The sequence below is a fragment of the Polypterus senegalus genome, chromosome 18 (genome assembly GCF_016835505.1).
Source record: "Polypterus senegalus isolate Bchr_013 chromosome 18, ASM1683550v1, whole genome shotgun sequence".
Lineage (NCBI taxonomy): Eukaryota > Metazoa > Chordata > Cladistia > Polypteriformes > Polypteridae > Polypterus > Polypterus senegalus.
Window position 1 is genome coordinate 21040588 of NC_053171.1, and position 24586 is coordinate 21065173.

The 24586-nt window shown below is 40.9% G+C and overlaps 1 protein-coding gene across 5 annotated transcripts in view; it reads left to right on the forward strand.

Annotated features, from left to right (window-relative positions):
* The window catches only part of dglucy (D-glutamate cyclase), a 90884-nt gene that overhangs the window by 7397 nt on the left and 58901 nt on the right, over positions 1–24586 (forward strand). For 4 of the 5 annotated variants that reach the window (XM_039741536.1, XM_039741538.1, XM_039741541.1 and 1 more), the window contains exons 2-4: positions 10727–10952; positions 15910–16024; positions 16869–17022. In XM_039741536.1, coding sequence (XP_039597470.1) covers positions 15922–16024; positions 16869–17022 — 257 coding nt within the window. In that variant the 5' untranslated portion in view covers positions 10727–10952; positions 15910–15921. The remainder of the gene's footprint in view (positions 1–10726; positions 10953–15909; positions 16025–16868; positions 17023–24586) is intronic. The other variant, XM_039741537.1, reaches the window with a different exon arrangement.

The window sequence follows — 24586 nt, forward strand, 5'->3', positions numbered from 1 at the left end:
TGCAGGAGACACAGCAAACCTTCTGGCAATGACACGTATTGATGTGCCATCCTGGAGAAGTTGGACTACCTGTGCAACCTCTGTAGGGTCCAGGTATCGCCTCATGCTACCAGTAGTGACACTGACTGTAGCCAAATGCAAAACTAGTGAAGAAACAGTCAGAAAAGATGAGGAGGGAAAATGTCAGTGGTCTCCACCTGTTAAACCATTCCTGTTTTGGGGGTCATCTCATTGTTGCCCCTCTAGTGCATCTGTTGTTAATTTCATTAACACCACAGCAGCTGAAACTGATTAACAACCCCTCTGCTACTTAACTGACCAGATTAATATCCCATAAGTTTCATTGACTTTATGCTATACTCTGATTAAAAGTGTTCCTTTAATTTTTTGAGCAGTATATATATATATATATATATATATATATATATATATATATATATATATTTTTTTCGTGTTTGAAACAGAAATTACATATGACCACGCGAAAACAGAAATTGTGTATGACCACAGAACATATTATAATACAGGAACTAATCATTTTGTTTGTGGACGCCTTTTTTATATCGTCTTTATGAATTGTTATTATTTGTGTGACAGTTATTTTACTGATATTGAAAAGAAGTAAACACAAACATGCCGATCTATCCCATAGAAGTGCGCCCCACGTCGCCCTCTCTCCCAGCCCTCCTCTCTGGACTCCAGTGCTCAGCTGTCTGCCACCAGGCTCTTTCTGACAGAGGATTTATTTATTCGTCCGCGTGACTGTCGCGGAAACTGCCACATTATAACTTTTTTTGAATTGGCAGTACTTGATAGTAGAAGAGGTGAGGAAAACAGCTTTGCGTCTTTCTACTTTTTAACTGCACCAAGCTGTAAACAATATGAAGACGGCACCGCCTTCAGCGGCAAGGGGTCGTGAGAACAAAGTGGACGCGGGGAGGCACGGAATGTCGGGCTGCCTTGCCAGGTCGAGAGCTTCGCAGTTTTAGGCGGCGTCCTCTCTTTTCGCACTGTTTGTGACACTTCGAGTCCCCGTCGGCTCCTGGGAGAGTGGAATTCTTTCCGAATGAGTGTGATCAGCGCCATCGAAGCAAAACTCTGTTTGTAAATTGCTCTGCACGACTACATACTGTCCCTTAAGGTGCCTTCAGGTCACTAAAACCCTGCAACATTCAAGGTTGCTTTTGTGATGAATTCTTTTAAGACGATGGAGGGTTTACATCTAAGAAGATGTACCGACCTCTTCATGTTAAATTTTGGACTTGGGAATTGTTTGGACCTTCTGCCCGTTAAGTATGGAAGGGCAGCGTCCACATTTCTCAGAATAATTTTTCTCTTAAATCACAGGCATGTAGTGCAAGGTTGTCAGGCAGAAATTTGCAGGATCGCATAGAAAATGTAATTTCTTTACCACAGCAGTCGTGTAGCGCCTTTCAAAAGGGATCTGCTACCGAGAGATGATCTCAATACATTTAAGCTGCTGTGAGTGCTACTTACCTGTTGTGTTATAGCGCCTTTAAAATGTACTTTAACCGAAAGCACTCCAGTACTGCTCAATGTATCTTTACTTCATACTTGTTAATGTTTTACTGTTTAATAATTTATATACAGTACTACATTTTATTGTTTTTCCTTTGCACTCAGTGAGCGAAGCCACTGGGTAATCAGCTAGTGTATATATATAAAATCCAATGTCTGTCTGAATGCCTGTCTGCTTTTCACGAGAGAACTGCTCAACAGATTAAGATTGGGTTTTTTTCTATAATTTGCTTGAACATTCCGGTTGATTTTGCAACTTCTGTCATCCGTGCTAAGTATCATAGTTCAGTTACAGCACCGGTTTATTTGTGCAATTCCGAGAAAGAGGCTGCAGGCCGAGAGAAAGAGAAGGCGGGGACTGCAGGAGTAGCAAGCTAGGCAGGACCATCCTCACTCGCACGCCAGCCTCCATTCCAGTCGCTCTACCTCTCACCACGTGTTGGAGTGCACCTTGCCTCCACTTAGCTAGCGATACCTGTTTGTTCAGCAGACATCACCATCTAGAGATTGTTAAAGAGTTATGTTTCACGTTTTTGAGAGAGAAAGATCAGAGTTATGTGTGTGTGAGAGGGTAGCTGCCAATTGCCAGAGATATCATGGCCATGTGCTTTTCTCCCCACACAGTGGATGCTCTCCCATCACAGCCAAACACGATCAGATACAGTGGTAACGTTTGATGCTGAAGTGTACCTATCTTCCGCTTTATCAGGGATACCTTGCCAACATTTTACATTTTAGGCAAAGAGATCACAGCTACATTCTCAACCCTGATAGCAAAACCAAAAATATTGTATATCAAGAGGCCCTCAGATACGAAAGTTATCAATATAAATTCTTCTCAATACAAAGTAATACATTTTTTTAAATTTTTATTTATTGATTTTTAAAGTTTGTCTTGTTTCACTACTATGCTGGTGGAGCTGTGAGGGACAGCTAGTATATACTGTATATATATATATATATATATATATATATATATATATATATCAGGGGTTCCCAACACGTTGCTCACGAGCCACTGGTAGCTCGCAACCCCATTCCAAGTAGCTCGCAAAAGGGTTAATGAAGCCCACATAAACTTGATTAGTTGAATTAGGGTTGGGCGATCTTTCCAAAAAATCATATCACAATCCACAATCTGAATTGCAATCTATGTTTTCAATGTGGCATACACTTAAGAGAATATCCGGAGTCAATCTCATCAAGACCTAAGTAACACTTTATTTTAAATATCAAACAAAGTTGAATTCAGTTGTTCTCTTATTTCGCTATGTATCATAGTTCGCTTGCGGTACCGACAAAAAGGCAGTGGGCCGAGGGGAGGGGCCTTCCTCACTCACTCGCCAGCTTCAGGGCATGTTCCTTAACTCCGCTTAGCTAGCAAACGAGAGAAGTCACAAAATCAACTGGAATGTTCAAGCAAATTATCAAAAAAAACCCGATCAAAATCTGTTAAGTAGTTCTCTCGTGAAAAGTGGACAGACAGAGAGACGATGGATTTGATATATTATGTATTAGTAAACCTTCCAAATAATGTGAAGTTAAAGTGTCAACAGCATTCTCAGCATTTCTAGAGCTTATTAGAGCCACATAACTATAAGAATCTTCACCAAGCAGCTCTGAAAATGTCTGCTTTGTTTTGATCTCCATACCTCTGTGAGTCTGACGTCAATGTCATGAAGTCAAAGTTCAGAACAAGACTGACAGACATACACTGAAATGACTCCATAAGAGTGAACCTCAGTGGCTCCACTCCACCATACACCTCCATGCCAGTCATCTGACTAACTTAACAACACAACACACATTCAACTGGACCTGTGAATAAAGTGACACAGTGACATGGAACAAAATGACAGATGAAGAAATCAAGTCTATGGATTTGGATTTGCATTGTTTTGTTTTGACAGCATTCATGTTTTAATTCAATAGTGTGAGATACACGAGAAAATGCATACAGGCTTACAAAATGCACTTGCAGGTGAACTAAATATTTTTTGTGATGTTTTAATACAAAATGTGAGTTATGGACACCAACATTTTCTAAATGTTCAGGCAAAACAAGCTTATTCAGTTTGTTTGGGTGGAAATAAGCCATGAGAATAAACGTTAGAAAACAGGAGTAGCTCTCGGCCATTTTCATTTTGTAAAAGTAGCCCTCAGGGGAAAAAAGGTTTGAGATCTCTGATATATATATATATATATATATATATATATATATATATAGTGGTGTGAAAAACTATTTGCCCCCTTCCTGATTTCTTATTCTTTTGCATGTTTGTCACACAAAATGTTTCTGATCATCAAACACATTTAACCATTAGTCAAATATAACACAAGTAAACAAAAAAAGCAGTTTTTAAATGATGGTTTTTATTATTTAGGGAGAAAAAAAAATCCAAACCTACATGGCCCTGTGTGAAAAAGTAATTGCCCCTGAACCTAATAACTGGTTGGGCCACCCTTAGCAGCAATAACTGCAATCAAGCGTTTGCGATAACTTGCAATGAATCTTTTACATCGCTCTGGAGGAATTTTGGCCCACTCATCTTTGCAGAATTGTTGTAATTCAGCTTTATTTGAGGGTTTTCTAGCATGAGCCGCCTTTTTAAGGTCATGCCATAGCATCTCAATTGGATTCAGGTCAGGACTTTGACTAGACCACTCCAAAGTCTTCACTTTGTTTTTCTTCAGCCATTCAGAGGTGGATTTGCTGGTGTGTTTTGGGTCATTGTCCTGTTGCAGCACCCAAGATCGCTTCAGCTTGAGTTGACAAACAGATGGCGGACATTCTCCTTCAGGATTTTTGGTAGACAGTAGAATTCATGGTTCCATCTATCACAGCAAGCCTTCCAGGTCCTGAAGCAGCAAAACAACCCCAGACCATCACACTACCACCACCATATTTTACTGTTGGTATGATGTTCTTTTCTGAAATGCTGTGTTCCTTTTACGCCAGATGTAACGGGACATTTGCTTTCCAAAAAGTTCAACTTTTGTCTCATCAGTCCACAAGGTATTTTCCCAAAGGTCTTGGCAATCATTGAGATGTTTCTTAGTAAAATTGAGACGAGCCCTAATGTTCTTTTTGCTTAACAGTGGTTTGCGTCTTGGAAATCTGCCATGCAGGCCGTTTTGCCCAGTCTCTTTCTTATGGTGGAGTCGTGAACACTGACTTTAATTGAGGCAAGTGAGGCCTGCAGTTCTTTAGACGTTGTCCTGGGGTCTTTTGTGACCTCTCGGATGAGTCGTCTCTGCGCTCTTGGGGTAATTTTGGTCGGCCAGCCACTCCTGGGAAGGTTCACCACTGTTCCATGTTTTTGCCATTTGTGGATAATGGCTCTCACTGTGGTTCGCTGGAGTCCCAAAACTTTAGAAATGACTTTATAACCTTTACCAGACTGATAGATCTCAATTACTTCTGTTCTCATTTGTTCCTGAATTTCTTTGGATCTTGGCATGATGTCTAGCTTTTGAGGTGCTTTTGGTCTACTTCTCTGTGTCAGGCAGCTCCTATTTAAGTGATTTCTTGATTGAAACAGGTGTGGCAGTAATCAGGCCTGGGGGTGGCTACGGAAATTGAACTCAGGTGTGATACACCACAGGTTATTTTTTAACAAGGGGGCAAATACTTTTTCACACAGGGCCATAATGTAGGTTTGGATTTTTTTTCTCCCTAAATAATAAAAACCATCATTTAAAAACTGCATTTTGTGTTTACTTGTGTTATATTTGACTAATGGTTAAATGTGTTTGATGATCAGAAACATTTTGTGTGACAAACATGCAAAAGAATAAGAAATCAGGAGGGCAAATAGTTTTCACACCACTGTATATATATATATATATATATATATATATATATATATATATATATATATTGTAAAAGAAAGACACACAAGTCATCTTTTCAGGTTTCTGGCCCCGTATACTGTAAGAAATATGCAAAAAAATTTATTTTGTCAGTGAGGTATCGATTTCCATATACAATAGCACACAGTCAAAATGGCGGAGTGGGGAACATTTATAGTGAGAGACCGGAAGTAGAGAGAGAGGGTTCCAGGGAAGGAACCGAGATGGATGCTGGGAGCGCTGATGTCATCAGGGATCGACAGAGGAAAGGCGGAAGTGGCAATGTGTGGTCAGGGAGTCGTGGCAGATTCATGGTGGCGGTGTGTCTTTCTTTCTGCAGTAATAAAGAGAGAGAGGTTAATACCCCACCATTTCCTTCTGGCATGCAACTTCACGCTACAGTTTGGGTCCGTACACAGTCCCCTAATCGCACTTGCGTGACAATATATATATATATACATACACATAGTGGCGGGCAGCCAGGTCCCTTCTACATATGTTCCCGTGGAGCATCTATGGGCGTCTCAGTACCTCCCCCAGGACTCTTGGTGGCAGCCTCCCTGGCTGATGATGGTGCCTCAGTTTCCCGCAGGGCTCCATGGGAGATGGAGTTCTCCACAGCCCTGTTGGGATCTGCGGTGGCTGCCAGGGGGTGCTGCATGGGTTCCTGAGCGGGCCTGGACAACTCTACAGCCCCGCCTGGTGGGCTATAAAAAGGGCCAGAATTGGAAGGAAGAGGACGAGGTTGCCAGAGAGGAGTGGTAGTACAAGAAGGGAGTGTTGGTGGTGTTTATTATAGTTTATTATTAAGCATATTGTATATAGATATTGTGAAGGACAGCCGGGTCCCATGCCCGGCAGGGATGCCCCTGCTGCTTATGTTCCGGGGGAGCCACCATGGGCAGTTCATTACCTCCCCCGGAACGCTTGGTGGCAGCCTCCCTGGCCACCGGTGATTCCCCATCCACCCGCAGGGCTCCATGGGAGATGGAGTCCTCCACAGCCTGGTTGGGGGCTCAGATGGCCGCTAGGAGGCGCTGCATGGACTCAGCAGCCTGGCTGGACGATTCTTCAGCCCGACCCAGAGGTGCAATCAGGACCAGGTGGTCAAGCACCTGGAACACGTCCGGGTGGGTTGTAAAAAGGGCCAGCCAACACCACTCAGGGAGCCAGAGTCGGGAGGAGGAGGACTAAGCTTGAGGAGGAGTGGTGGAACAGCAGAAAGAGAGTGTTTTGGTGGTATTTGTGCTTTGGGACTGTGTTGGGCTGTGTGGCACGGGGAAGACGTGTCCCACAGCTGAAGAAAATTAATAAACTTTGTCATCACTTTTTACGTGCCTCTGCGTCAGTCTGTGCCAAGTCGGGCGCTTATATAGCATCTTTCACAATATATATATATCTATATATATATATATTTATATATAGATATATATATATATTTACATATATATATATACACTGTGTGCACAATTATTAGGCAAGTGAGTATTTTGACCATATCATCATTTTTAATGCGTATATTCCAACTCCAAGCTGTATTAACTTGAATGCTTATTGGATTTAAGCACGTCAGGTGATGTGTATTTGTGTAATGAGGGAGGGTGTGGCCTAAGGAGATCAACACCCTATATCAAGGTGTGCAGAATTATTAGGCAGCTAGTTTTCCTCAGGCAAAATGGGCCAAAAAGGAGATTTAACTGACTCTGAAAAGTCAAAAATTGTAAAAGTCTTTCAGAGGGATGCAGCACTTTTGGAATTGCTAAGATATTGGTGTGTGACCACAGAACCATCAAACATTTTGTTGCAAATAGTCAACAGGGTCGCAAGAAACGTGTTGAGAACAAAAGACGCAAATTAGCTGCCAAAGATTTGAGAAGAATCAAGCGTGAAGCTACCAGGAACCCATTATCCTCCAGTACTTTCATATTCCAGAGCTGCAACCTACCTGGAGTGCCCAGAAGTACAAGGTGTTCAGTGCTCAAAGACATGGCCAAGGTAAGGAGGGCTGAAACCCAACCACCACTGAACAAGAAACATAAGTTGAAACGTCAAAACTGGGCCAAGAAATATCTGAAGACAGATTTTTTCAAAGGTTTTATGGACCGATGAGATGAGAGTGACTCTTGATGGACCAGATGGATGGACCTGTGGATCAGTAATGGGCACAGAGCTCCACTCCAACGTGGAGGTGGGGTACTGGTATGAGCTGGTATTTTTAAAGATGAGCTAGTTGGACCTTTTGCATTGAAGATGAACTCAAAATCAACTCCCAAACCTACTGCCAGTTTTTCGAAGACACTTTCTTCAAACAGTGATACAGGAAAAAGACCATGATTTTTATGCAGGCCAATGCTCCATCACTTGCATCGAAGTTCTCCACTGCGTGGCCAGCCAGTAAAGGCCTTAAAGATGAAGGAATAATGACATGGCCCCCCTTCCTCATCTGACCTAAACCCTATCGAGAACTTGTGGGCACTTCTTAAGCGCTAGATTTACGGGGAGAAAAACAAGACACCTCTCTGAAGAGTGTCTGGGAGGCTGTAGTCACTGCTCCACAAAAAGCTGATCGTCAACAGATCAAGAAACTGACAGACTCCATGAATGGAAAGGCTTATGACTGTTATTGGAAAGAAGGGTGGCTATATTGGTCATTGATTGATTGATTTATTTTTTGAAATGTCAGAGATGTTTATTTGTAAATTTTGAGGTGTTTGTTTATTATTCTCACTATAACAGATGAAAATAAACAAGTGAGATGGGAAAATTTTCATTTTCCTTTAGTTGCATAATAAATCTGCACACTAATAGTTGCCTAATAATTGTGCACATATGTATTCCCTGATGATGTTCACACTCACATTTCCGTTGTGAAACATTCAGGTTTCAGGTTTATTAACATTTTGGATTGACTGATAGCACTGTGTTTGTTCCATATTAAAATTAATCCTCAAAAATACAACTTGCCTAATAATTGTGCACACAGTGTATATATATATACTGCTCAAAAGAATTAAAGGAACACTTTTTAATCAGAGTATAGCATAAAGTCAATGAAACTTATGGGATATTAATCTGGTCAGTTAAGTAGCAGAGGGGGTTGTTAATCAGTTTCAGCTGCTGTGGTGTTAATGAAATTAACAACAGATGCCTAGAGGGCAACAATGAGATGACCCCCAAAACAGGAATGGTTTAACAGGTGGAGGCCACTGACATTTTCCCCTCCTCATCTTTTCTGACTGTTTCTTCACTAGTTTTGCATTTGGCTACAGTCAGTGTCACTACTGGTAGCATGAGGCGATACCTGGACCCTACAGAGGTTGCACAGGTAGTCCAACTTCTCCAGGATGGCACATCAATGCGTGTCATTGCCAGAAGGTTTGCTGTGTCTCCCTGCACAGTCTCAAGGGCATGGAGGAGATTCTAGGAGACAAGCAGTTACTCTAGGAGAGCTGGAGAGGGCCATAGAAGGTCCATAACCCATCAGCAGGACCAGTATCTGCTCCTTTGGGCAGGAGGAACAGGATGAGCACTGCCAGAGCCCTACAAAATGACCTCCAGCAGGCCACTGCTGTGAATGTCTCTGACCAAACAACCAGAAAGACTTCATGAGGGTGACCCAAGGGCCCCATGTCCTCTAATGGGCCCTGAGCTCACTGCCCAGCAGCATGCAGCTCGATTGGCATTCGCCATAGAATACCAGAATTGGCAGATGGACCACTGGTGCCCTGTGCTTTTTACAGATGAGAGCAGGTTCACCCTGAGCACGTGACAGAAGTGAAAGGGTCTGGAGAAGCCATGGAGAAACATTATGCTGTCTGTATCATCATTCAGCATGAGCAGTTTGGTGGTGGGTTAATGATTGTCTGGGGAGGCATATCCATGGAGGGTCACACAGACCGCTACAGGCTTGACAAAGGCACCTTGGCTGCCATTAGGTATCAGGATGAAATCCTTGGACCCATTGTCAGACCCTATGCTGGTACAGTGGCTCCTGGTGCACGACAATTCCTGGCCTCATGTGGTGAGAGTATGCAGGCAGTTCCTGGAGGATGAAGGAATTGATACCATTGACTGGCCACCACACTTTCCTGACCTAAATCCAATAGAACACCTCTGGGACATTATGTTTTGGTCCATCCAATGCCACCAGGTTGCACCTCAGACTGTCCAGGAGCTCAGTGATGCCCTGGTCCAGATCTGGGAGGATCCCCACAACACCATCTGTCATCTCATTAGAAGCATGCACCGATGTTGTCAGGCATGTATACAAGAACACAGGGGCCATACAAAGTGCTGCGTACAATTTTGAGTTGCTGCAATTAAATTTTGGCAAAATGGACTAGCCTGCCACATAATTTTTTCACTCTGATTTTTGGGGCGTCTTTGAATTCAGGGCTCTGTAGGTTGATCATTTTCATTTCCATCAAACGATGTGGCATATTTTCTTTCCTAACACATTACCCAGTCTATATCAGTATAGATATCCAGGAGGATTTCCCTCTGGTGGAACTCCTCCCGCCTTGTCATGCTGTTTCTACTTGCCTGTGGGGTGTTAATCAGGTAAGGTGCCTTTGTTGGCACATCAAGAATGCAAGCACAGGAACTGATCCCCCACCATACCAACACTGCGTGAGGATGTGATCAGCACTAGTGATGGGGATTTCAACTTCAGCTTAACCTACTCATTCAATTCTTTCGAATTGCCCAATTAAGTGAATCGATTTATTTCACTCATTTTGATTAGTTGGCATTAAGAGTTTGCACGCTGCTCACTTCTAAAGAGAGCCTTTCCTTCTGGTGCCATAACTAGAGCCTGGTGCTCCCAGCTTCATTGAGTACTCCCAAACTCAGTAGCATTTCTGGACTCCCACTTCCTGAGCAGATACCCACGTGAATAGTTACTGTTTCTATTTGCTGCTTAGACTCTCCAGTTTCCTTTCATGGCTCTCATTAAGTCACAATTCCAAGCAGGTCCTTCTCCAAGCTCCACTTTGGAGTTCCTAATTCCAGTGTGTTATCGCTCAGATCACCTTTCAGTCTTCCCATTCCCTGTTCAGGTCTCCCAGTATCCATACTGGTCCTCCAGTTCAGCACATATTCTACAAGATCCTTTCACTGCTTCCGGATCCTCCTGTTTACAACTAGTGGTCCCATTTCCAGTGCATATCCTCCAGTCCCACCTGCCTCCAAGTGTAGGTTCCTTGGTGTCTTTTCAGTACTATCAGTTCCAGAATAGAAAATCTAATAACTGTTTAGGATTTGTTTTTTTGTTTGTTTTTTTGTGTAGATGCAGAATTTATCTTTGGTGTTCCTAATACCAGTGCAAATTTTTCAGTCATGTTGCAGGCCTCCGAGATCTTCCAGTGTGGATTCCAGTGTCGATTTCTCTGTGAACCCTTTGGTGCAGCCTGTTCCTGAGTGGTAAACATTAACCTTCATCTCCACCTAAAGCTTTACTGAACTGCAGCATGAAACATTTACAGAATGTCTGATTCCTGCAGCAGGTCCAAAGTGCACAAGTCTTGTTCATCTGAAAAGACAGGCAAAGAACAACTGGTCAGGTAAGGTTTCGTTTCTTTTTTTTTTTTATTTCTGCTGTAGCCATTAAATGGTTGAACTGTTTTCTTTTCTGTGATGCTCTTTGTGTTTCCAAGATATGCCTAGAATTTCTGAGATTCAGCTTAGTTTGCCTGTAAAAGTGTGGAGTTTTTCAAATGCCCTTCAGTTATTGTGGTACACCGGATGCACAAAAAAGAAACGGCAGTGATCGTTTTATCTGATATGTGCAGGCATGGCCTCTCAGCAGCTCATGTGTTGCACACCAAAAATGCTGTCTACAATTTTCACCAACTTTGGCAATGCAGAAAGCTGAAATATTCTCGTGCATCTTGTATAAGACTGATCCAGAGCATAGTTAATGGCTCGTCCATTAAAAGGCAATCATGTATGTTTAGGGATCTTTTCTGCACTAACAAAGTCTAACTGGGAAACACTTCTACGGTTTACAGGGTCCTTATTGTCACATGTAAAGACTACAGTGAAATTCTGAGTTCTATGTGCTAATCAACATGCAACACATCGCCCTGTCTGGTGCCATGATTATCGAGTAGAACTACATGACCTGGGGCCTCATGTATAAATGGTGCGTATGCACAGAAATGTTGCGTAAGAACTTTTCCACGTTCAAATCGCGATGTATAAAACCTACACTTGGCGTAAAGCCACGCACTTTTCCACGGTACCTCATACCTTGTCGTACGCAAGTTCTCCGCTCGGTTTTGCAGACTGGCGGCACCCAGCGTCAAAGCAGTGCTACTGTTCCTATGTGGTTACACCTTATTTTCCTGACGCTGCTTTATAAATACACCAAAACTAACCGCATATTGTTTATTAGTGTAATGCATCTGATTGTAATTAACTTGTAACAATATAATGGTCCAGGGAATAGCCGTAGTATTCTAAATACCATAACTGCTTTAGCGTTGTTACTCTCACTGCACCTTCCTCTTCTTCTTATTTTTCTTCTTCTTCTTTCAGCTCCTCCCGTTAGGAGTTGCCACAGCGGATCATCTTTTTCCATATTACTCTCACTGCACGACTCGGAGTATTTATATCACTGTATCTGAGTGTGAATCACAGCAGTAGCTGATCGGAAAGAGAATTATCGGTATACAGCTTCAAGGACACACTGTCAGAAAAATGTTTCAAAGCTTTTCCTGAACGGACCTCGTGGTTCAGAAACAGTTTCATCCCAAGAACTTTAAACGCACTCAATCACTGCTCCTTGTAGAACTGTTTGTACTTATAAGTACAATCACCCCACTGTAAACTTGTACTACAGTTATAATATTACACAACCTGAGCCACTTTATAAAGCGTGTATTTACATATGATGATGATATCATTTTTAAGATGAAATGCAGCAAAATATGCTTATTATATTATACAGATAAAACTTTAACTTCATTTAAATAATCTATATTCTTCACTGGGACTGGCGTGAAGGGTAGAATAATTAAACATGTACTACGAAGATATTTCAATGTTCCTTAAAAGTTTTGAAGAATCGGTGCTCTAAGCATACAGATGGCTTAATGTCTATTACAGAGCTGATTGTGTGGCGATCGGTTACTTGGAGAAAGAAAAGCAAGGACTGCAGGGGTGGCCACGCCAATATATATTGAATATAAAACAGAAAGAGAAAATAACGACACAGCTAAAAGCATGCGGCAAATTTGACAAAGTTAAGCGCTTGTGTCATGAGCACGAGGCGGCTATGCAGTGTCCGCAACGGACGTGGCCATCCACCGTGCATAAGATACCATATTGACATTGGCGGGCAAAGGGGCCACAGATTCTTTCTCTGCCCAGGGTCGCCACAAGCCTAGAGCCGCCCATGAGTACTGCTGCAATAAATTATTTAATCTAAGGTCGCGCACAATCACTGCGCCATGAATCCCATGTTTAATAACGTGCTTTAACTCCTATTATCATGAAAATGACATCACGTATACATCTCAGTATTTTAGTTATTCAGAGAGCTGTAATATCACGAATGTAATGGATTCTGTGTCCAGTTGGAGGAAGAGAGCCGGTTTAAGAAGCAAGTAGTGATTCACACACACAGAGCACATAGAAGATCACATGCAAAACAAAGCATTTAACGTGCTACTTTAATTACGATGTGATTTGAGAAACTGGTTAATTAAACGATTTTAAGATGAATTTTATGATGTTCTACTTTAATGACAAAATAAACTACATGATTAAAATGGAAATTTCGAGATTGAAGTTGACATTTCGTGCTTTTTCCCACTGTGTTTTTTTTTCTCTGTACCCTAATAAGCTTTCATATGACACTCACATGGTGGGCTACGACTCGTCTTTTCACGGCGACTTTGATATGTGACTTCTTTTTTATTTCCAGCACTGTGTGATTTTGTGAATGTGAGCTTTCAAGTTTCTCCAACACGCTATGTCACTCGATCAACTTCCTTTTGTTGATTATACCACGGTTTATTTGAACAAATAGTATGTTTTTCCTTTGCCTCCACTTGGTATTCACTGAAATTCTTATATTTTCCCCCGTGCTTTTCCCATTGTCTTTTCACAGAACGCTGAGCTTAAGATCTATTTATATTGATTTGCATATTCAAAGAGGTGTAATTCTGGGCGGAGACGGGGCGGGACAGAAGATGTGTGCACGTGCGTTAGTTTTCACGCAGATCAGGATTTATGGAGCAGAAGAATGCGGAAGTTGGAGTACGCACAGATTCCTGCATCTGGAATTTTCTGTGCGTAAGCACATTTCGGCTTTTGTACTTACGTCATGTTATAGTGCGAATTCTACGCACAGCGTTATGCATGAAACACTGAAGATGAACATGATTTCAGTTGATGAAGATGAACATGATTTCAGGGCATAATTTATTAAAAAGCAAAAGCTGAAATGTCTCATTCTAGACACATCTCAAGGAGAACGAAATCAAACAGGATACAGATGACCACCATTTGACACGCCACAGCAAAGGGTCTGAGTACTTCTATGAATGCGAGATTTTAGTTTTGATTTTGAATAAGTTTGCAATCCTTTCAGAAACAACATTTTCAATTTGTCATTATGGGTTAAATGAGTGTATATTGATGGCAAAAATGGGCAAATTTATCAATTAGAATGAAATCTACAACAAGATAAAGTGAGCAGAAAGTGAAGGAGTCTGAACGTTTTCTGAATGCACTGTATGTCTTAAGGTGAGCCTAGATCAGGGTTGCCCAATGCGTCGATCGTGATCGACTGGTAGATCACAAAGGTAGTTCAGGTAGATCGCGTTGCATTCAAAAAAAATTTTTTTTTAATGTTAGTCTATCATATATCCTCCCTATGGCATTTGCCATTTGATTGACATGCAGGTCGGCCAGTCAGTTTCTTCTCTTTTAACACACTGGTCATCCTGCACACACACGATCAAACGCGCGAGCTACTGCAAAACACCGGCTGTGATCTAGTTAGCCTTCCAATTTATATCGACTAAAGAAGGGATTTAAAAAAAAAAATTGTTGGTTATTGGCTGGATGTGGAATTGGAAGAGGATTTTTTTTTTCTCACAATGTCACAATCGAAGTGCGTTTGTCTGATCTGTCAATCTATCATTGCTATTCCAAAAAAGGAAAATGTGGAAAGGCACTTTCGAACTGTTCATAAAAACTACGAAACTGACTTCCTTCCGAAAAGCGATCTGAGAAAGAGAAAGGAGCGGGAACTAAAATCGCAGTTAATCGGACAGCCGTCATTTTTCACTCGAATGAATTCAAAAGCTCCTAGACTGCATTATTTGGCTCTACTTATTTATGCGAGTCAGCCTACTCCCACATGTTATTGTGCCATAAAGGTTATTCAGTTATGCAAGGTACGACAACATATACTGTATTTTATATACTAGGCTGACCCGCCTTTTAAGGCGACTGACTTTTAAGTTGACCACTTCTTAAGGCAATTCAATATGTAGATCAATTTGATATTTTATACAAACTCATTCATTTGGTTATATTGCATTTGAGCGGTATTACTTTAATACTCGTAGTTTCTGTTATTTTTGTGATTAAATTTAAACTTTTTTTCTATATTGAGGTCGCCCTTTTGAACCCCCCTGATATTTACTACGCAGTGAGGCATTTGTACTCCATCAACATGAATTATTTCCAGAGACATAATTTTGTCTATTTTTCCAGCGCATCGCGCACAAAAGCAAGGAACGATGGGAGAACCAGAACTCTGCTCACATCGTGCCGCTTCGTACCGCAAGCTGCAAGTAGTAATTGTGTGATAAGCGGAATACCGCTACGCTTTCCACTCACGGGACGGAAGGACAATCCCGACTGCTTTTCTATAGTAAGAAAGAAGAAGAAGATATCGGACAGTCTGGAGTAGAAAATCATCTTTTACCTGGAAAAATGAAACTACAAATCCCATCGCGCATTGCAAAATGGACAGGGCGTGTGTGAAACTCTGCACCTACGTAGCACTCACGGGACGGAAGGACACCTGACCGCTTTTATATAGAAGGATAAAGTATACTCAGTATATATTGTATATATATATTTTTTTTAATGTAGGTAGATCATTTCGATTTGGCCATTTTAAAAGTAGCCCGCAAGCCAAAAAACTGTGGGCACCCCTGGCCTAGATAGATATGAAAGGCACTATATAAGGTCATCTTCATGCCCTGGTGAGTCTCACTTAAACAACACATACATACACCACCCTTTCTGGTGGGGAGTCTGGTCAGGATTTAGATAGATAGATAGATACTTTATTAATAAGTAGGTTGTATGATTTATCTCTTAAAAAGTCAAATGCAGTTTGTTTATTTAATCTATCATATAGTGCCTTTCCTATCTATCTATCTACCTATCTATTATATAGTGCCTTTCACATCTATATATCTATCTATCTATAATATATTGCCTTTCATATCTATCTATTTATCTATCTTTCAGCATCACTGTTGTCTCCCACAGGCACCTGCAGACATGTCCACTACCGAGTCTCTAAAGTTTCAGCCTCCATCTTTGATTCGAGAGCTCATTCGAGATGGCAAGCTTGGAAGAAGAAGCACATCTGGTATGGCTGAAGGTAGGAGCATCCCAATCAGTCAATGAGCAGACATGAGTCCACTGAGGTTCTTGTTCATTTTCACCGGGTCTTGACTTAAGGTCATTAAAAACAAATCAGACTAGCACCCTGCCCCTAAGTGAGGATTATTTAAGGTTATCTCCTAAGGTGCTGCTCTAATCCTCAACAAACGCTGCTGGGGTATCCTGAGCTTGATTCTTGGTCATTAGGTGTGAGTCCTAACCAAACCCTGAGTCATAACTTTATTGGACCCTGGAACACTGACTTGTATTTTTAAAGAGGGAACTAGCTTTGCACCCTGACCCTGACTTAAGGTCCCCAAGAACAGATTAGCCTGGCACACTGCCCCTGGCTCTTTGACATCTGGCACCTAAGACATGAACCCCAGTCAGATGAATTTGCCTGCATGCTCAGATAATTAATCATCAGGGAAAAGATGACAATAAACCATGGTCCTGATTTACAGTGATCAGGAAACAGCTCTGGCACTCCAAACCTCAGTCTTTGGTTGGTCTTACTTTAACCCTGACTAGGGTATGCTCCCTGGCACCATGTTCCCGACTGAAGATGATGACAAACAAGACACTCTGCCAATCTGACCCAGCCACTTGATTTTGGTCTAATGCCTTGAATTTGACTCCTGCTTATCTAAGGAAAGGTGGTCTGGCAAAATAACCTTCACATAGGGTCATCAAGAATAATTGCCTTTGCACTCTGGTATCGACTCAGGGTGATTAAAAGCATGGCACTTTGACCCTATTTCTCATTTGCCAGCCACTGGTGTGATGCCTTGCATTAAACACTTCATTTCACCCCAGTGTGTTTTCTGCTTATTTATTTCCAGGGTACAAGCAGGCCAATATTGTCATCTTGCCAACCGCTTTGGCTCACAACTTTAAACAATTCTGCCTTGCCAACAGTGGCCCTTTGCCTTTACTGTACAAGAGCCAGCCTGGAGAAAGTAGGTGCCCTGACCTGGCAGATCAGTCTGACATCAGGTAAGAATAACCAGTAAAATGATCAAAAACAGAAATGCCATTCTGCCAGTGTTACGCTTCTCACGTATTATTTCCTTGCAATACTTACAATGAGGTAACGCAACACAAGGTACAAACACAAGGCCATCAGTCATCAGCATAAAAGCTCAAAAGTGAATATAGATTGCATGTGCTGAAAAGTTACAAATACTGAGGGGATGTTAAAGGCAGCACTGAGTAGAAGAACAACAACAAACTGCAACATGATGTGAATTCATCTGTCCAACTTCTATCTCAGGCATCCATTTCAGGATCACAGGGGCCGGCCACGCATATGCCAGCCAACACTGAACACAATGCAGGAAGTAACTTTGGAACGGGCACCATTCCACGACCAGGCACTCTGCTGTGTACAATCACATCTCTGTAGTGTGGGAGGAAACCAGAGAACCTGGAGAAGACACACATATTGGCATTGGCATTGACAAGCTCGCTTTCAAAAAAAAGTTCAGACAGGATGTAAAATGGCAATGAAAAGAGAACACGGTGATTTATAATTGGTCTTTTAGCTAAATGTAATGGGAAAGCATACAAAGACAAGATATGATGAATAGTTTAAACTGGGGGTCTCCAACACATTGCTTGCGCGCTACTGGTAGCTCACAACCCCTTTCCAAGTAGCTCGCCAAAGGGTTAATGAATCCTACATAAATTTGAAAACTTGATTAGTCAAATTAGGGGTGGGCGATCTTTCCAAAAAATCATATCACGATCCTTTTAACACAAAATCACGATCCACAATCTGAATTGCAATCTGTCTTCTGTTTTCAATGTGGCATACACTTAAGAGAATATCCGGACTCAAACTCATCAAGACCTAAGTAACACTTTATTTTAAACTAGACATTAAGCCCGTTACAATATCGGCGCTAGAACAGTAGTGCATAAACATTTGTATGAACAGTCTATATTAAATGGCAAGGGGCCTTGTATGTGGCTGTAATATGCGTCACTGTATTGTGTGCCTTTAAATTTTCTCTCTCAGTAATACTGGTTTGTATTTCCGTAAAATGCCTGTAATTTTGTCTGACAGTAATACAGTGGAATCTCGGTTCATGACCATAATTCATTCCAAAACTCTGGTTGTAACCCAGTTTGGTCGTGAACTGAAGTAATTTCCCCCATAGGATTGTGTGTAAATACAATTAATCCGTTTCAGGCCATATGAACTGTATGTAAATATATATTTTTTTAAGCACAAATATAGTTAATTATACCACTGAATGCACAGGAAATAGTAAACTAAATGTAAAAACATTGAATAACACTAAGAAAATCTTGAACAACAGAGAAAACTAACACTGCAAGAGTTCGCACTATAGCGCTACCAACCGCCGGCTAAAAGCACTTTATTTAATGAGTTTTAAGCACAGGGGAAAAAATGAACATTTGAAAAATCCTTAATTTAATAAACAACTAAGAAAAGTAACATTGCGACAATGCACGCGCGCTCCTGTATGTGTGTGTGTGTGTCTGTCTCTCGCGTGTCTGTCTCTCTTAAATGGGCGCCTCTGTGTCTGTGTGTATGTGTGTGTCTCTCTCGTCTGTGTGTGTGTATGTCTGTCTGTCTCTCTCACGCGTGTGTGTGTATGTGTGTGTCTGTGTCTGTCTCTCGCGTGTGTGTCTGTCTCTCTTAAGCGGGCGCCTCTGTGCCTCTCGCACGTGTGTGTATGTATATGTGTGTGTCTGTCTGTCTGTCTCGCTCGCACCTGTGTGTGTGTGTGTCTGTCTGTCTGTTTGTCTCACGCGCGCCTGTGTGTGTGTGTCTCTCTCTCTGCACACACAGGAAATGCACAGGAAGAGACTGAACATGTGCCGTGTGGTCCTGCGCATGCACACTTCACCAGAAGACACACACACACGGACACCTGGACGCACACAAGGGGTTTTATTAAAGAGGATATCAAACAAAGTTGAATTCAATTGTTCTGTCATTCGCTAACTAAGCGGAGTAAAGGAACACGCCCTGAAGCTGGCGAGTGAGTGAGGAAGGCCCCCCAACCATCCCTGCCCAATGGGCCACTGCGTGTTTCTCGTATTCGCGCAAATAAATTGGCACCACAAGCGAACTCTGAAACAGAGCAAAATGAGAGAAGTCGCAAAATCAACCGCAATGTTCAAGCAAATTATAGAAAAAAACCCGATCTAAATCCATTAGGTAGTTCTCTTGTGAAAAGCGGACAGACATACAGACAGACAGAGAGACTTTGGATTTTATTATATTACATATTAGTAAACCTTCAAAATAATGTGAAGTTAAAGTCTGAACAGCATTCTCAGCATTTCTGGAGCTTAGTAGAGCCAGATAACTACAAGAATTTTCACTAAGCAGCTCTGAAAATGTCTGATTTGTTTGGGTCTCCATACCTCTGTGAGTCTGACGTCAATGTCATGAAGTCAAAGTTCAGAACAAGACTGACAGGCGAACATCTAAATGACTCCATAAGAGTGAATCTAAGCGGCTCCACTCCACCATACACCTCAGTGCCAGTCATCTGACTAACTAACAACACAACACACATGCGACTGGACATGTGAGTAAAGTGACACAGTGACATGTGACAAAATGACAAATGAAGAAGTCAGATCTGTGGATTTGGAATTGCATTGTTTTGTTTTGATAGCGTTCAAGTTTTAATTCAATAGTGTGAGATACACGAGAAAATGCATACAGGCTTGTTTTGTGATGTTTTAATACAAAATGTGAGTTATGGACACCAACATTTTGTGAATGTTCAGGCAAAACAAGCTTATTCAGTTTGTTTGGGTGGAAATAAGCCATGAGAATAAACGTTAGAAAACAGGAGTAGCTCTCGGCCATTTTCATTTTGTAAAAGTAGCTCTCAGGGGGAAAAAGGTTGGAGACCCCTGGTTTAAAATAATCAGTTTCATTTACAGTATTTTGGTAGATAAACACTCAAACACTCTAAATGTGATGCCTCCAAAAACGTACCACTGTGTTACATCAGCTTTCCTTTTAATTGAATCCTCTTAAGATGAAGCCTAAAAAAAAAAAAAAAATTCAAGAACAACTTAAGATCATTTATGTGAGGTACAATGTCTAGTGGGGGCTGGGTGGTCTTTTGGAGCCCCTGCAGATTGTGTTTATTTTTTCTCCATTTTAACTTAATTTTTTTCTTTTTTCTGTCCCACCTGGTCACCTGACCTGCTCACATGACTCACATTTAGAGACTTAAAAAAAACAATTCTATATTTAAATACTCTACTAATTATGTGTAAGTCTTATGCAAATGTGCATTATTTATTTCTTGCATACTATTTATTCTGTATTATTCTTACCTAATTTTGCATTGTTTATTTTCTTGCATACTATTTAGTCATTGTTATTCTTCTCTAATTTTGCATTATTTATTTTGTTATATAGTATTTATTCAGTATTATTATTTTTCTCCAATTTTGCATTATTTATTTTGTTATATCCTATTTATTCAGTATTATTTTTCTCTAATTTTGCATTGTTTATTTCTTTGCATACTATTTATTCATTGTTATTCTGATCTAATTTTGCATTATTCATTTTGTTATATACTATTTATTCAGTATTATTCTTTTCTAATTTTAACTGTTTTTTACTTTGCTTGTAACTACTTCTCTGACATCTTATAAAGCACTTTGAGTGACATCCTGTGTATGAAAATGTGCTACAGAAATAAAAGTTGTTGTTGTTATTGTTGCGAATGACATTCAATGATCGTTTGGGAACTGACGACACTAATTGATGTGACATTTCTTTTCCATTCTTGCTTGATATAAGACCACTGTCCGACGGCGGGCGCTAGACTGGCCTTACCTGCAGTCCAGTCCTTTCTCCTATTGAACACATGGGAAGTTCAAAATGCACCAATGGAGACCCAGGACTGTTGAGTATTCTATATCAAGCAAGAATGGGAAAAAAAACACTTTCATGTGGTAGAAATCAGCATCTTAATAAAAGAGAGAAACTTATCCTCTACCAGGACAAGTTTGATAAAAACCTTTTTGAGTCGGGACTACTGTGGACTGGAAGAAAGTCTTATGGACCAATGAATCAAAATTTGAAATCTTCAGGTCATCACGCAAGGTGTTTGTATGTCATCGAGGATGGCACCTCAGAGTGTGACACCAACTGTCAAACATGGAGGAGGAAGTGTGGTGGTCTGGGGTTCTTTAGCTGGAGGCAGAGTTGGTGACTGGCATTCTAAATCAAAAGGCTTACCAAAGTTTGGCTGTTATATTAACAAAAGGTGCAGGCTACTTTGATGAATCCACAATGTGAATAACACTTTGCACACTTAATGACTTCTTGACTTATTGTTTTTATCTGATCTGTGCCAGTGTAGTATTATCTAAGTAGCACTTCAGAGGGTGTAGTAACACAATCTGTAACAACTCTGATTTAAGACCCACAGAGGGTTTTAAAGTAATCACCAGAAGTCGGGACACCCGTGCCAATTGTTTGCTTCAACTTGCAAGGCTTCATTGACCTTAATTGCTGCATAACATCTGTAGGTTGTTCCCTGAAGAAGGCCCATTTTTTTCAGTTTTTGCTAAGCTAAATTTTAAATTAAAACCCCCGGAAGTTTACTATTTACCTTTTTACCATTTTAGATCATTCATTGCATTTCAACTGATTACATCTGAAGAAAAACGGAGGTGTTCTAAAACCTTTGACTGGCAGCGTAAATGTTGAGAGCACGCTCAATACGGCCCCAAGGAGATGCGGTCGCTCCTCCAAAAGCCCCTCTTAAACGGTGATACAATGGGAAACAAATTGTTTGTTTTATTTAACCTCCTCTTTGTTCAATCAGCTGCTGGCTTGCTGCTGCTACCATGCTGCATGATCTGCATCTCATGTAGAGCTTCGAACATTTAAAAGTCAGCACCGCAGCTGCCTTTTTTGTCTCACTCCCCAGACATCCTCTGCTTTATTCTTTATTATGCTTTTTACGAATAAAGTTTCTGTTTCTTGAAAACCCTGAATGAACCTGTGCACCTTTGCGACCCAAGCGTGACAATGCATATATCACTGCTCTGTTTTAGTGTATGCCTTTGACTTATACCTAACCCTGCAAGTCATCTAGATATATATATATCTAATCCCAAGCCTAAAAGTGCAACAATTTGTGCAATGATTTTATGCGACTTTTTTTTTGTCACCCTTTAAATTGGGCTTATTTTAAAACCTGCATATATATGTTTGGTATCATTCTTTTCAGAATTTGTCAAACATTAATGCGATGTTGTTAGATTTTCAGATTCTTATTCTGTTTTTAAATTAGAAACTAAAAAATCTCAAGAACTCACGTCCCAAAAGACAAGACATTGTGCCAAGCGATTTAACCACGCCTGGAGCCGGAAATAAAAGACAAAGAGTAAGACAGCTGCTGTACAGGCTTTGAAATGCTCAAAGCGCCACGCGAGATGGAAATCACACGGCACGGCAGCCGCAGCAGCAGCAAGCCAGCAGCTGATCGAGCAAAGAGGAGGTAAAAAAAACTGTGTTTATTTCTCATTGAATCACAGTTTAAGAGGGGGCATTGGAGGAGCGGCCATGTCCCCTTGGGGTGCGTTCAGTCCCCTTCTTCACAACGTGAGCAGCAGAGACATGAAGGGGGGGTTAGTGAGCGAAGCGAGCAGGCGGGGAAGACCCTAAATCAGCGTTTCTCAACCTTTAAGTATTTACGACCGGAGTTTTCATAACAGTTTTAATCGCACCCCCCTAACGTTTTTTGAATCCCTAATAAAATTTTTTCCTATATTTTTTTCTGCCGATGCACTGCTACAAGTTTTATTATACCTACTTAACTTTTATCGACATTCATCTAACTCTGTATTTATTTTTCTAGTATCAGAATGTAGTTTAAGTACATTTTTTTTGGTTTCAATAGATGTATTTTTCATATTTTCAATTCTTGTTTTCTTTTTTTCACATCTTTGCGCCCCCTTTTTTGTTAACTTTTTAGGTTGAGAACTGCCACCCTAGTGTGTGTGTATATATATATATATATATATATATATATATATATATATATATATATATATATATATATATATATATATATATATATATATATATATATATAATATACAGTATATATATATAATATATATTATATACACTCACCTAAAGGGTTATTAGGAACACCTGTTCAATTTCTCATTAATGCAATTATCTAATCAACCAATCACATGGCAGTTGCTTCAATGCATTTAGGGGTGTGGTCCTGGTCAAGACAATCTCCTGAACTCCAAACTGAATGTCAACATGGGACAGAAAGGTGATTTAAGCAATTTGGAGCGTGGCATGGTTGTTGGTGCCAGACGGGCCGGTCTGATTATTTAACAATCTGCTCAGTTACTGGGATTTTCACGCACAACCATTTCTAGGGTTTACAAAGAATGGTGTGAAAAGGGAAAAACATCTGGTATGCGGCAGTCCTGTGGGCGAAAATGCCTTGTTGATGCTAGAGGTCAGAGGAGAACGGGCCGACTGATTCAATCTGATAGAAGAGCAACTTTGACTGAAATAACCACTCGTTACAACCGAGGTATGCAGCAAAGCATTTGTGAAGCCACCACACGCACAACCTTGAGGTTGATGGGCTACAACAGCAGAAGACCCCACCGGGTACCACTCATCTCCACTTCAAATAGGAAAAAGAGGCTACAATTTGCACGAGCTCACCAAAATTGGACAGTTGAAGACTGGAAAAATGTTGCCTGGTCTGATGAGTCTCGATTTCTGTTGAGACATTCAGATGGTAGAGTCAGAATTTGGCGTAAACAGAATGAGAACATGGATCCATCATGCCTTGTTACCACTGTGCAGGCTGGTGGTGGTGGTGGTGTAATGGTGTGGGGGATGTTTTCTTGGCACACTTTAGGCCCCTTAGTGCCAATTGGGCATCGTTTAAATGCCACGGGCTACCTGAGCATTGTTTCTGACCATGTCCATCCCTTCATGACCACCATGTACCCATCCTCTGATGGCTACTTCCAGCAGGATAATGCACCATGTCACAAAGCTTGAATCATTTCAAATTGGTTTCTTGAACATGACAATGAGTTCACTGTACTAAAATGGCCCCCACAGTCACCAGATCTCAACCCAATAGAGCATCTTTGGGATGTGGTGGAACGGGAGCTTCGTGCCCTGGATGTGCATCCCACAAATCTCCATCAACTGCAAGATGCTATCCTATCAATATGGGCCAACATTTCTAAAGAATGCTTTCAGCACCTTGTTGAATCAATGCCACGTAGAATTAAGGCAGTTCTGAAGGCGAAAGGGGTCAAACACCGTATTAGTATGGTGGTCCTAATAATCCTTTAGGTGAGTGTATATATAAAATATATTTTATATATATATAATATATATTATATATATATATAATAAATATTATATATATAATATATATATTATATAGTGTATAGTATTAGTATATAAATGTTACTTGCAATGTATATTTTTTATTTATTTAATTTCTTCTGTATTTTTGTCAACCGGTTCGAGGAGGCACACACA